This window comes from Terrapene carolina, unplaced genomic scaffold (genome assembly GCF_002925995.2).
Source record: "Terrapene carolina triunguis isolate 2854851 unplaced genomic scaffold, T_m_triunguis-2.0 Scaffold30, whole genome shotgun sequence".
Lineage (NCBI taxonomy): Eukaryota > Metazoa > Chordata > Testudines > Emydidae > Terrapene > Terrapene triunguis.
Window position 1 is genome coordinate 6,704,801 of NW_020664381.1, and position 14,544 is coordinate 6,719,344.

The 14,544-nt window shown below is 41.8% G+C and overlaps 1 protein-coding gene across 1 annotated transcript in view; it reads right to left on the minus strand.

Annotated features, from left to right (window-relative positions):
* Positions 1-13,675: 13,675 nt before the first annotated feature.
* Positions 13,676-14,544, minus strand: part of LOC112104639 (chloride intracellular channel protein 6) — a 47,008-nt gene continuing 46,139 nt past the window's right edge. Inside the window, exon 7 of the mRNA XM_026650900.1 lies at positions 13,676-13,979. Coding sequence (XP_026506685.1) covers positions 13,818-13,979 — 162 coding nt within the window. The 3' untranslated portion in view covers positions 13,676-13,817. The remainder of the gene's footprint in view (positions 13,980-14,544) is intronic.

The following is a 14,544-nucleotide window of genomic DNA, read 5'->3' on the forward strand; positions in this document are numbered from 1 at the left end:
CACCAGTGTAAATTGGAACATTGATGTTCGTGGATTTAAACTGGTATAACACTGGTGTAAGTGAGAACAGAATCAAACCCATGGCAACTTAAGGCCTTATCCAAAGCCTGCTAAAGCTAATGGAAAGACTGAATGTCTTTAGTTTGATTTAGGACTATGCTTGTATCACCTTATAAAATGTACTGCAGGTGGGGCTGTTTACTGATGTTTTCTTCTGGTTTTTGATTGAGGGTCAGTTTCTGCCTGAAGTGTCTGGCATGATGTTGCTTGTGTACATTTCAGTAAGATTGGCTAGCTGTGACCCTTTCCTGATAATAAGGCTATCTCAGTGAGCAAAATGATCAACATGTAAATTTCCAAACTGCCAGCTTGTTGTGGAATTTGCTACCTTATTCTGTGGGTGCAGTGATCTGGGGGACCTGAGGCAGCTAGCATGTTCTGCCTCACACATCTTTCGACACATACTACCCAAGATTTGAGTCTTATTTAGCCAGATTGCTTTTTTTTTTAGACCACTGTATGCAAATACTGAGAGCTTGATTCTTCACTGCCTTGTAACTTGTGTAATCATTTATACCTGTGCAAATTAGAGTGGTAGCATTTTATGGTCCCTTTGCATGTGTAAAAATGACACAAGGCTCCAAGCAGTGGAGAATCAGGCCCTGTATATTGCATTTCTTGACTCTCTAACTTTAACTGTGCAAACTCAGCATTGCTTTAATACAGGCCCCATTACTATCCTCGCTTACCTGTGAGTTGTGTCTGTTGTAAGAGAGGGACAAAACTAGGGGCCTGATCTAAAGCCCATTGAAGCCAGTGGAAAGAATCCCATTGATTTCAACAGGCTTTGGATCAAGCCCTAGGTGAATAGTCATTTTCATTCAGGATAAAATTCATTCAAATGCAGAGGGCCTGTCCAAATCAATGAAACATCACAGGGACACAGGAATCCATGCTAGCAGACCCTAATACAAAACCAGGGTCTAAACTGCCCTCCTCTGCCACACTCCCCCATACAGCTTCCTTGTCTCCAACCCCAGTAATCCCCAGCTTCAATTCCAGTGCCCTTACATCTCACCCTCAAAACAGTCAACACTTTCTTTCTGCATAAATGAGCAATTCACTCAGACGATAACTGAGATAAATACATAGGCTAGTTGGTTATTTAATTTCTTGTCTGCAGTAAATTCTCTTATTAAATCTCTGCTGGATTCTGGCCTGCATTCTTTTGTTTTGCCCAAAGAAGAGACATGTTGTTCCTTTCAGAAGGAAAATGTACATGCTGGGGGACATCACAGCTTCTGTGTCTGCTAAAAGGATAATGATGCCCCATCCTCCTTTCACTTTCTAGTTTTACACTGGTGTAACTTCATTGGTTATTCCTGAGTTACACTGACATGAAAAGAGTCCAGCCCAATGAATGGAAATTTAATTCATATGTACTTTGCTTATTGCACTGAGACCCAAAAGGACTGGCAGAGATGACATTTTCCTATATCGTTTGCTATGGATCAGGACACATGGGCAAATGGAAGATAGACACACAGGTGGATTTAAGCAGCAAGCCACAACTTTATTAACTTAACCGGGGGGGGTGAGGGGGCTATACAACCACCCATCTCATGCACCAGCAAATCCTGCCATCCTGCAACAGCAGCACATGAATGCACACTACAGAGCTTTCAGTGTGTGGTAACACAGTCCACATGGAGAGTTAGTGAGAGCCACACTGCAGTGCTGTAGATTCACACCCTGGCTCGCCGCGCACTAACTCTCTGTGTAGAAAAGCCCTTACTCTGAGCACTTAGTAGCTTCTGACTCTAGGTTGCTCTCTTATGATTTAAAGCAGATTTTTTAAAAAAAAACCCTATAAATTATGCAATTTTTTTCTGAAATTCCCAGCAAGGCTACTCCACCTCAGTTCCCTCTTCTGGGCATCGATGATGATGATGATTTGTATTGCAGGCTCCATTGTGCTAGGTGCTGTCCAAACATATAACAAAGAGACGGCCCCTGCCCCAAAGAGCTTACAATTTAACTAGAAGATGAGTGACAACAGCTGGATACAACAAACAGGCAGGGGGAGCACAAGGAAACAACAAGGCAGTGCTGGCTAGCATGATAAGCAGTGGCCACTGCACAACGGCTGCGTAACCGTTGTGCTTTGTGCTCTATTCTAAATGTTTTCTTTCAAAAAGTTCTTAAAATCAGGGGTATGGCATGGAGAAGGGCCCCAGACACAAATTCAAAGGGCAGGGGAGGTTCTCTGCACACTTTGAAGCACCCCCTCCCGTCCCCATTCCTTCTGTCACACATTCAAAATGTCCGTCCCAACGGACAGCATGCTCTCCTTATTCCCCACCCTGATTCCCAGTGCCTCTGCCCTTCTCCTCCAGTTGGAAAGGCCTTCACCCCAAGGAGCCTCGTGCAGTTCTGGGACTGCTGCACTGGGATTTACATCCAGGACTAAACTATATTAACACAATGGATGAGAGTATGAGCTAATGGTCTGAACACAGGCGCGGGAGCCACGTACTCATGTATTCTCAGTTTTGACACTAATGTCCTTTGTCACCTCAGTTAAGTCATTTAACATCTGTTCTTCATTTTCCACATCTGTAAAAGGGTGACCCGGCAACTCAGTGAATGACACTTATTGAGGGTGGGCAGTAATATACACCTCAAATCAAAACAGAAAAAGAAGTGAGGGAAATGGCCTTGATGGAAGGCCTCTACTGTGTCGGGGGCCTGTTTTGCAGATCTCTACTCATACAAGTAGGCCTACTGGTTTCAGTGGGTGAGTATGGACAATTCCCACCCACAGGAGCTTGTAGGGTTGATTTCTTGGTGTACTTACATGATGTGCCCCTTCCATCTATATATCCTCCTTACTATCCCCCACCAAAATGAGACTCTTCCAGCAGTTTTGTCAAATGGTGCGTCACAATTAAGTTTGCAAGAAAGCAGATACCATCTCGCAAAAGAAAAGCCGCTAAATGTTCCCCCCCCCCCCTTTGCATTTCAGCTTATGCCAAGATGTTTGGGAAGAAAGTCAAAATGGTAAGACCAATTCTATATTTTCTTAATTTCCAGCTCTAGTCATCATCTAATACTTGTAAAATTCACCTCCTCACCCCACAGCTGGTTCACTAATGGCTGGCTATTTATTTCACTGCTTCTCTGGATTTTTTGTGTTCCTAGCTTTTAGAAATTGTATTATTCAAATTGTCCTTCATGTGTTTTGTTTGGGGCAGGAAGGTTTAAATGAAGGGCAGTCCAATCCCCTTGCCCGTCGAGAAGGTGCTGCTGAGTTGAGCAAGGATCTCCTGGATATAAATCTTCTAAGTGGGAACAACTTCAGGAAGTCAGCACCACAATCCCCTAGGAAATCCAAGAAGAGAGGTAGGACTTCCAGCAGTGTGATGATGTACCCTGCTCACCTCAGTGCTGGGTCACTTTGATACCTGATACATTGCAAGCTTATTGTAATTTGGTGCTTGTGGAAGGTGCCAGATTAACCACACTGGAGACTGGACTCTTCTAACCACAGAAGAGTAGAGCATAGGCAGAAGTATCCCCACACTGCTTCTCACTAATGGATTTCCACCCTGGCTTCAATAGATGAACAGATAGTTCCCTCTCTCTGGCCATCTATTCTTTGGTCTTTGCGGAAAGTGCCAAGTGGCATTCATGACGCCTTCTTCTGTGATGTGGATATCTGTTGCCTAGAAACTGGACTGAAACCACCAAATCCATTCAATATAAAAGCCACTGAACAGTCATCAGACAGTAGCCTTCTGTTTCCTTGAGTCATATTTGGACTTGTGTCCCAGAGGTGAAAGGATTTGTAGCTTCGCTTCCTCAGCTCCATCCACAAATTAATTATAAATTTTATACCAAGAAGGCTAGGTTCCAGGGGCCGGGGCACTAGCTTGGGACTCATAGACTTTAAGGCCAGAAGGGACCATCATGATCATCTAGTCTGACCTCCTGCACATTGCAGACCACAGAACCTCTCCCACCCACTCCTGTAGTAGACCCCTCACCTTTGGCTGAGTTACTGAAGCCCTCAAATCATGGTTTAAAGACTTCAAGTTACAGCGAATTCATAATTTACACTAGTTTACACCTGCAAGTAACTCATGCCACATGCTGCAGAGGAAGGCAAAAAATCCCAAGATCTCTGCCAATTTGACATGGGGGGAAAATTCCTTCCCAACCCCAAATATGGTGATCTGTTAGACCCTGAGCAAGTGGGCAAGACCCACCAGCCAGACACCTGAGAAAGAATTTGCTGTACAGCCCTCCGAATCTAGTGTCCTGTCTGTGGCTGTTAGCGATATTTGCTACTAGCAGTCACAGATGGGCACCATGTCACATCTCATCATACCATCCCCTCCATAAACTTGTCAAGTTCAGTCTTGAAACCAGTTAGGTTTTTTGCCCCCACTGCTCCAGTTGAAAAGCTGTTCAAGAACTTCACTCCTCCAATAGTTAGAAGCCTTCTTCTATTTTCAAGCCTAAACTTGTTCATGGGCAGCTGATATCCCTTTGTTCTTGTATCTACATTGATGCTTAACCTAAATAACTCCTCTCTCTCCCTTGTATTTATTCCTCTGATGTATTTATCAATTGGTTAAGCTAAACAAGCCAAAAAGTTTTCCATTCCTCTGATCAACCTAGTAGCGCTTTTCTGTACCTTTTCCACTCTAAATGCGTCTTTCTTAAAGATGGGGGAACAGAATTGCACACAGTATCCCAGATGAGGTCTCACTAGTGCCTTGCATAATGGTAATAACTCTTCCCTATCTCTACTGGAAATACCTCACCTGATGCATCCTAGGATTGTATTAGCCTTTTTCACAGAGGCATCACATTGGCATCTCATAGTCATCCTATGATTGATCAATTCACCCAGATCTTTCTCGTCCTCTGTCACTGCCAACTGATCGGTCCCCAGTTTATAGCAAAAAACATTGTTTTTAGTCCTTAAGTGCATGACCTTGCACTTTGCACTCTTAAATTTCATCCCATTTCTATTACTTCAGTTTTCGAGGTCATCCAGATCGTCTTGTGTGATATTCTGGTCCTCTTCTGTATTGGCAATACCTCCCAACTTTGTGTCATCCACAGTCTTTATTAACACACTCCTGCTTTTTGTGCCAAGGTCAGGAGACTTGAGTTCAATTCCCTGCTCACACCACAGACCTTCTGTGTGACCTTGGGCCAGTGACAGAGTCTTTCTACGCCTCAGTTTCCCATGGGTAAAAGGGGGCTAATAGTGCTTTCCTACCTCACGCAGCTGTTGTGGGGATACATATACTGAAGATTGTGAGAGGCACAGACACTAAATTTAGTTTTGGGGGAAAAATCAAAATGAAGTATTTCAAAAATATCAATGTTCCATTTCAACCTTTTTGGCACAAAACATTTTGATTTTTCATTTCAAAATGACTTTTTGTTTCAAAATCTATTTTATATAAAAAAAAATTTTCAAGTGTAAAAATCTGACCAAAATGTTTTGATTTTATTGAAACAAAATTATTTGACCCAAACAATATTGTTCAGCATTTTATTTCACAGGAAATTTTGAAATGTTTGTGTTTCATTTTGAAATTATATTTTTTTCAAAATAGTGGATTTTCCAGTGAAACAAAAAATCAGGTTCCCATGCAACTCTAGTCATATAATTTAGCTAGATAGATATGATCAGTTTATGGTCATAGTTGGTGAGAGCAAGCAGCATGCATTTGATAAGCATGAGTATATTTTCTATAAATGTGTGTGTATTATACATAAGTATGTATAGGAGCTTATATAATAGATGACCTGGTGCTCACAGATTGGTGGGATTATAGCATCAGAAATAGCTCCAAGCTCTCCCTCCTCCTTGCTCCCTGTTTTCCTCCTTTTCACTTCCCTGTCCCTCCATCTTCCCCTTTTTCATCCTTTTTCTCTTTTCCAAGTTCCTTCCAATTCCCTTCCTTAGGATTTATGTCCCCACTAGATCTAAAAGGCAATAATTAATCACACACAATTGACCTCATGTAAGAATGACATTCCATCCAGCAGAGGGCAGTGTTGTGAAGCTAGAGAGAGAGATGTAAACTTTGGTAGTGGATTGTAGACTAGATCATACCTCATCAACTGTTGTTATTTGAAGCATTAGGATAATTCAATGTGATTTTTATCACCTCTCATATGTGGTGTGCTTCTTAATGTCCCAGGTCTTGGAATAAGACTCTCGGCACTTTCATTTTTCAAAAAATAAGAGTCTAGGCCTTGAGGGGGCAGAGAAAAACTTGAATACATGACCCAAGTGCACCCTGAAGACTCCAGAAATCAAATCAATACTGTTTTTAATATCTGATCTTTTTAAGCCAATTTCAACATTTTGGAGGTCTGAGTCATGATTTTTGAATGCATGGGGCTGGTAATACTGGAAGATAAAAACTGAAGCTGAGATGATTGATAGGAGTACCTACACTGAGTGCAGCTATACAGCACTTCAACACAATGGACTGTATTCCTAATATACGGCTAGAGTAAAAATGACAAATGACAAGAAAAACAATTTTTAAAAACCAAAAAATATACTGTCATGGTTCTGAAGCACATTAGTTCCCTTTCGGGTCCCTCTGGGTTTTTCTACTCTGCAATTAGACACCGGTGGCTGGCCCGTGCCAACTGACTCGGGCTCAGGGACTGTTTAATTGCAGCATAGATGTTCAGCCTGTTTGCTAATCAGGATAGGCAGGATTTTCAAGAGCACTCAGTGCTGACTACAGTTGGTTGAAGAAATTTCACCAAAACATTTTTTCAATGGGAAATGGCTTTTCAAGCACATTTTTTGTTTTGGTTGATTTTTTTTCCAATGAAAAACTGAATTTCAACATCTGAAAGATGGTTCGGTTTCTTCCGCCCACCCACCTCTGTTTCTTATTTCCTTCCCCCGCCTTCCCTTTTCTAGTGAGTGTGAGAAAGGGAGCAATAAAACCAGGGGGAAACAAAATCATTTGTTTGAAAACTGATTTTTTTTGTTTGTCAGTTTAACCAAAAAACTGAAACAATCTGTAAATTTTCAAATAAAATGAAATTTTCTTTTAACTTTTTCACAGACGGTAGGTGCTATTTTCTAACCAGCTCTACCTTTGATCTAACTGGGGTCCCATTAGTGATAATACTCCCATTAACTCAATAGGAGCAGAGGCAGTCCAGAGCTTGAGTCCTGTAAAAAAAAAAAAATCACACTCCTGTTTCCTACAAAGCAGCGTGTTGCTAGTCAGGGTGAACAGAATGACTTCATGCCCACATGTGGGTAATTTCACTTCTTTGTTTCATCACTGTCACTCATAGGCTGGGCCTGGAACTGGCCAACACCCCAACTACAGGTCACCTAGAGAAGTTATTCCAGCTGAAGCTGCAGATTCTGTAGAACTGCATAAGAGGCCAGATTGCCCTAAGCCAAGATTGCTGACAGAATGCAGGATGCTTTGCAGCTCCCTGCCATAAAACTCATTATTAAGTAGGGATTGCTTTGCTTACTCTGCCACGAGTTAGAGCCTCTGGAAGGCCTTGGATATTTTCTGATGGTTTGAAACTTAAGAGTCCTTCCTCACCTTGGAAGTTATTAGAGGTCATTTTGTCCTTAAGAGCTTAAAATTGACTATAGATACTTAAACTCTAGCGAGTTGCAAAGAGTTGATGAGTTTTAAAAATTCAGTATGTTGATTCACGAAACATGGAGAATGGGGTGCAATTAGATACTGTGCAATTATGCAGGGTTTTTTTATTGCTTTAAAGTTATTTCAAAGGAGAATGCACAAGGTGAAATATATTGCAGTGTATTTTAACTATGTATTTTGTTCAATTTCAGCCTGCTTTTGGAAATACTGTGTTCAGAGCAAGTAGATTTTAGCCCTTCAATCAACGGACCATTTTGGTGACTAAGGAATTTGACCCTGACAAAGAAATCTTCAAAATCTGAAGCCTTTTCCACACAAACAATTAAACAGCAAGTAATAAAGTAACTATTTGACCATATTTGCCTTGCGTATAATATGTATTTAAAGGAAAAATGTAAATATTTTTATTTAAAATAATATAATAAAATAATTTTTGTACAAGCAAGATTGTATAACAAAATTTCTTAACCTAATATACACTGTAGGTATCTTTGGAGAAAATACTAGGCCCCTTGCTCTGCACTTTGAAAGAAATAGCAAACCAGAATTTATTTCTGCTTTTATTATAGTTGGAGTTTCACATATACTCTTAAAGCATGATCCCACTGCTGCAACCCTAGTTATACAACCAGCCTGGCTGAAATCAACGAACATTATTTCTCTTTACTGATACCTGAAGACGGAGGCTCAGGGGATCTCTATGAACAAAGATCCTCTCATGGAGTTGGCATCTCGGAGATTCCCCATGGAGTCCCTTCAGAGTAGTGGGTGGGGGTTCCCTTGTGAAAAGCACTGCAGGGCCAGCCGGTTCCCAGACCAGGCAGCTCCTGGTGCGGGAATCTGAGGGAGACAAGGCTATCCCTGTGGAAGCCCTGTGCTAGCAGGGACTCCCACCACCTGCATTGTCCTCAGAACTGCCCACGGCTGTCGTATCTTCGGGTTTTTTTGGCCGACCCACTCCTTTCCCCCTCCTGCCAACTCTAACCCTCTTCTCCACTGGGAGCCCCACACAGATGCTCCATGGGGTCTGGAGATGGAGAAATGTGGCAAGGAGGAGACTGATCTATGCTTCCGGATCTAGGGAGTGAGCCAGTGGAACTTCCTGTGTGACTAAATGTTGAAGGTCCAGGCCCCACGAGCCTGATTTTCAGAGGTGCTGAGTGTCCACAATTCTGTTTGAAGTCAAGGGGAATTGCAGATGCTCAACACCTCTGAAAATCAAGCCCTATGAAAATTTGTTTCAGATGAGACTGTTTCATTTTTCCTTTAGGCTTTTAGCAAGTGACATTACTGCAGCTTTTTTTTTAAGAAGCAAAAACCTAATAATATACGGTACATCGACACTGCAAAAATACCCCCGAGACAGCGAGTCTCAGAGCCCGAATCAACTGACTCAAGCTTGGACCGCTCATGCTATGGAGCTAAAAGTAACAGTGTAGCTGTAGCCACTCAGGCTGCAGCTGGAGTGCTGATAGATGTAAACAGTGGGTGCCTAACCACTAGCCTTAGGCAGGAGATAAGTGCCCAGTGCCTAGAGGGCAGCAGCAATGCATATGCTCAGCATATGTTTATACTGTGGCTGGGAGTGTGCTTCCCAGTTCAGCTAGGCAGACAGTCCTAGCTCTGTTTGAGTTAGTATGCTAAAAATAGCAGTGAAGCTGGGATAGCACAGGCTAGCCACCCGAGTATGTACCCCGAGGTTCCAGGCATCTTTGTACCCAGGCAGCTAGCCCAAGCTGCCACCTGGGCTATTCCCAGCTACACTGCGACTTTTAGCTTGAGCAGAGCTGTCTACCCAAGCAAGGAACCTCACTTCCACCTGCTGCGTAGACAGATGTACCCTAAGAGCCAGAAACATAAGCACCAAAGGAACATTTACCCTGAAAACTTTGGTGCCAAGTGAGTTGAGGCACCTACAGTATTCGGCAGGAGTTTTGTGGATCACGTTGGAGCCTAAAACTGGAAATTTGGTGCCTGAACAGAAGATTTAGGTGCCTGAGTCTTGTGTTTTAAGTTCCTAAGTACCTTTGTGGATCAGAGCCATAAATGTTTTTGCAGATGCTGTAAGACAAGGGAGGAATTCATGTGGGGCCTAGTGCTGCTGGACAAGAAAGAGTAGAGGCAGCGTGATGTAAAATGAATAGCACACCAACCTGATAATAAGGAGCTCTGAGTGGTTCTGTCACAGACCTGTAGTGTGCTCACGGGCAATGCATTTTGTCTGTTTCCCTTGTTTTCTATTTGTTCCCCAGGCTGTGCAGCATGTTCATCCATACTTTATTAATTGCAGGATTGGAGCCTGGGATTGTAAATTCTTTGGGGAAAGTGCTGTCTCTTACAGGCCATTTCTACAGTGCCTAGTAGAATGGGACCTTTTAGCACAACTTTAGTACAAATCATTTATAACAACAGTAACCAGAGAGTGGGCTGGACCAAAGAGGGAGCTGTTTCACCTCTGATTGCAGTGATATCTGGTGCCACCTCGATGAACAGATCCCAGCATATGATCAAAAACAGTTAAACACAAAACAAGAACTTTTTTATTTTTACAATTACCCTGTGGCTGAGACTGAGACCACACCTTATCATGTATGTATTGCCAGAGCACTACCCAATTCCCCATTAAGTTTGTTCCCAAATAAGTGGTCAGAGTGTTTCTCTGTTGTTAGTTTGGTTTGAGCTTTTACAAGAACGCTTGACTATGCTGCACTGATGTCCCATAAATAGAAAAATTAAGCACTGAAAAGGGCAGCTGAATTAAAGTAGGTTAATGGGGGAGGTGGAGTTCCCAGCCTAGGGCATTTCCTATGTGTAGGATAGTAGAGCACAGCCAGCTGTGGGGAATTTATTAATTCCCCTTGCTAGTGCAGGAGGGAGGTTCATCCCACTGGGAGGTGAATGTGATCATGAGAAGATGGATCTCTGAAGGGGACTGGCGCTGAGGTGAGGTCTTATCCCTCCCTCTGGGATTTGTTTAAAGCAATCCTTTGCTTTGGCTGAGGGAAAACAGGTTGTTGTTGTTGCAATTGGCTTTTAAAGGGGCAGGGCATTTAGTTTTCTGTTCTAGCGTGAGGCATGCCCCAATGAGCTGTGTGGAATCCTTTCCTGCCCCAGCTGGCCTGTCACAGAATATGTCTTTCTCTTTCTGCTTTTAAAGCCCATCACAAACGTGAAGGCTTCATTTGTTGCAATCTGGTGTATCATTTATATGTATGGGACATAGGATTGTCAACCCTCCAGGACTGTCTCGGAGTGTCCAGGAATTAAAGATTCATCTTTAATTAAAGATAATGTTGTGTGATGAAACCTCCAGGAATTCATCCAACCAAAGTTGGCAACCCTAATTGGACAGACAGCTAATTAGAGTTGATCAAGAACGTTCCGTTGTTTGAAATGTAGGTGAAATTATTTTTGCATTTTTTGTGAAAAGTTGTTGCTATTTTTGACCATCATTATATAATATAAATCTTTTTTAAAATTTAAATGAAAGTGTTTCACAAAAAATTATGAAAAATTTTCAGTTTTCTACACTTTTTGACCATCCCTGCTTATACTATCATCTAACTATATTTCCTGAAATCTTTAACTCCCGGTTGTATTCTGTTCTTTCAGTAGCACTATATATGAGGCTGAGGTTGGCCCCAATCCTGCAATTTACTCCACCCAGGAGAAATGAATTGTAGGATTGGGGCCATAAACCTCTTCCTCCAGCTGGATGGAAGAGGAGCATGGGAATAACAAAAAACAGATTTCAGTCTTATCCAGGGACAAAGCCCCTCCATCTCAGCAAACTATACTTCAGAATGATGTAGGATTTTAAATATATATATTACTTTCTACATATCCAGCCACTTCCTTTGGCTGAAAGGAATGAGACTGCAGGCTCAGAAGAGCACAGGGCACAAACTTGAGGGTGGTTTGTGTCTAAGTGAGGGCCCCAGTTGACCTCAAGGCAAAAAAAATAAATAAAGTAAAGCACATACAATATTGCTATACAACAGACCGTATTACATAGTAATGTTGAATTTCATATTGATTAAAGGTGGATAACAGCTGATAGTCTTTATTGAATTAAAAAATGTAGCTAACACAGTAAACCATTATCAGTTGAATCAGCAATAAGCCACACACACACACACACACACACACACACTTCTGAGCAGCAAGACTGGGGATTGAATCCTGAAATCAGGTCTGTGTGTGCAGATCCTTGCACCCGTGTGGGACTGATTGCAGGACGGGGCCTAAAATGTTCTTCCAGTTCTTAAAGACAAATCAAGGTTTTGTTAATTTCATCTCTCTCTCTCAAAATCCCAGCTAATGATAGACTGCAGGATGTCAGGAAACTGGCACTGAAATAAACACAGGATATTCAATTTACTTATCAATTTGTGTATTTTCTGTTCAAATTTGTAAGGCATATGAAAAGATTATATAGAATATATATATGTATGTTGGAAAATACAAAGCAGCAGTTAGTAACATTTGGTGAGTGATTGCTCAGCTATCAACCCCAATATTTAAGTTCTGTACTGCAAAACAGGTTTAAGTGTCTGTTTTCTCTAAAGAAAACAAAATAAAAATTCAATATTTAACACTGTTTAAAAATAACTGAGATACAAGATATGCATCAGAACTGAGTATTTTTATAATTAAACAGTGCAGACAAAGTATACCTGAAAACTGGAAATATACAATCAAGTACAACTTGTAAGAAAAGTAGATGTCTGCTTGATATGGAATAGGTTGTCTATTCTAAAATAGAGGGTTTTTTTTTTTAAACGTAGCTATTATAGTAGACACTTTGATCTATTTCATATCTATCTAGTATGCATGGATCTACTGCATCTTTAGATGCACATAACCCTATCAAAAATATATTGTGCAAAAGCATCAGAGACTGACTCCCTGGTGACCATAGGGATAACACAGCTTTGGTAGCTGGGCTGGAGCTCTTGCTCCCAGGCAAGTGCAGGGGCTGTGGTTTGCACAGGTTGTGCCTCTGAGGGCTGTACCAGCAGAAAGCAGCCTCTGTGGCAGTAGCCCAATCATGTTCCATAAACCTCCGATGGTATGTTCCCTGTTCCAAGGGAATGGGGTATTCTCACTGGTACTGGTTGTACAGCACATTCTGGAGCTCAGTCAGGAAGAAGGAAAGGGCTGCCTCCTAAATAGCCCTCCTGCCCCCATATTCATTACTTTCCAATACCAAGTAGGAGTCGAGGAGGGGGCCTCAGTTCAGTAATCGGGGCAGGGAGGTTTTCCATTTCCTCTCCCAGTGCAGGGGGCAGGACCCTTCTCTTTTCACTTATACCAAGTAACTTTATTGCATAGTTCACAGGTCAGCTGCAATATTTATTCCTCTCCCCTTCTAGGGCAGGAGGAAGTCCCATGGGTTGTGCAGATCTTAGAGAGATGAGGGCTAGACATATACAGAATAGGGACTTCTGCAGTGTGGGAAACAGGGTTTTTGTTGAACTGATCCACAGCTCCCTGGCATATAGAGTTGTTGCTTTTGAAAGAGGGAGTTGGTTCCACATCAAACCAGATCTTTCTCCTGGATAAACCAGCCTGGTGTGCAGCCAACAGCAATAGTGCTGTCTTCCAAGATTTATGCAGCCCAGAAGGTCACAGATACTTTCTGTTAGGTACATCTTGAGAGAAAAATGTTCCTCTGCCTCTCAGACAAATCTCTAGGTCAACTGTCAGTTTTGACAATAGCGCTGAAATAAACTGAGAAATTAGGGGCAGCAATAAGCACGCTAGATGTTTAAGAAGTAGGGAATATTACTCTCAAAATTAAGTATTTTTACCGTGAGTAACCAGCCACATTGTAATAATTGTGTGCCTAGCCCATTACTGTAATTTCAACACATGTTTGAATTTTGATCTGATACCTTTAACACAGAATGTGTAACACACGTGTGTGTGTGTGCGCACGCATGTGTATACACACACAAGCAGACATACATACATATAATTTAAGAGTGAGCTTAATATAATGCAAGAAAAGAAAAGGATTGGCCAGTCACAGAATTTAAAATTATGCTGCATAATGTACTCTGTTTTTATCTTGGTTTGTTCCCATCCAGCTCTCTGAAGAAATGTAGAATAGAGATATCTTTTAATCCATCACTTCATTCTCTTTGCAACATCCAAATATGCAAACTCAATTTCTCGATCGGCAGGACAAGTATTTGTGAATTCATCTCTAGCATAAGCACTGTTCAAATATCTCCAGATCCCAGTCATTTCAGGTGGAAACTCAAAATTCCTATATTTTTTTGCCACAACCTTAAAAAAATAAAGAAAAAAAAAGATTGCTAGAGGCATGAGCTGTGTAAACAAAGTGCACACAATGCTTGTAATCAATAGGTTTCTTCAATTCTTCTGTCTTAGCAATCCATTTTTGATGTTTTAAATTTTGAAAAAAAAGACAAAGAGGAGAAAGATAACAGACGTGGGGAGGCTGGTTAATTAGGGTATGTCTACACTACCCACTGGATCGGCAGGCAACGATCTATCCAGCGGGGATCGATTTATCGTGTCTAGTCTAGACACAATAAATCAACCCCCGAGCGCTCTCATGTCGACTCCTGTACTCCACCGCTGTGAGAGGCACAGGCAGAGTCGACAGGGGAGCGGCAGCAATCGACTCACCGCGGTGAAGATACCACGGTAAGTCGATCTAAGTACGTTGACTTCAGCTACATTATTTACGTAGCTGAAGTTGTGTTACTTAGATCGATCCCCCCCTAGTGTAGACCAAGCCTTAAAGAGGGACTGTCAAGTAGTTTAAGCTCAAAAATGTAGGTTTTGGGGTGAAAAGACTTTACAAAACCAAATAACTCAGATTTTC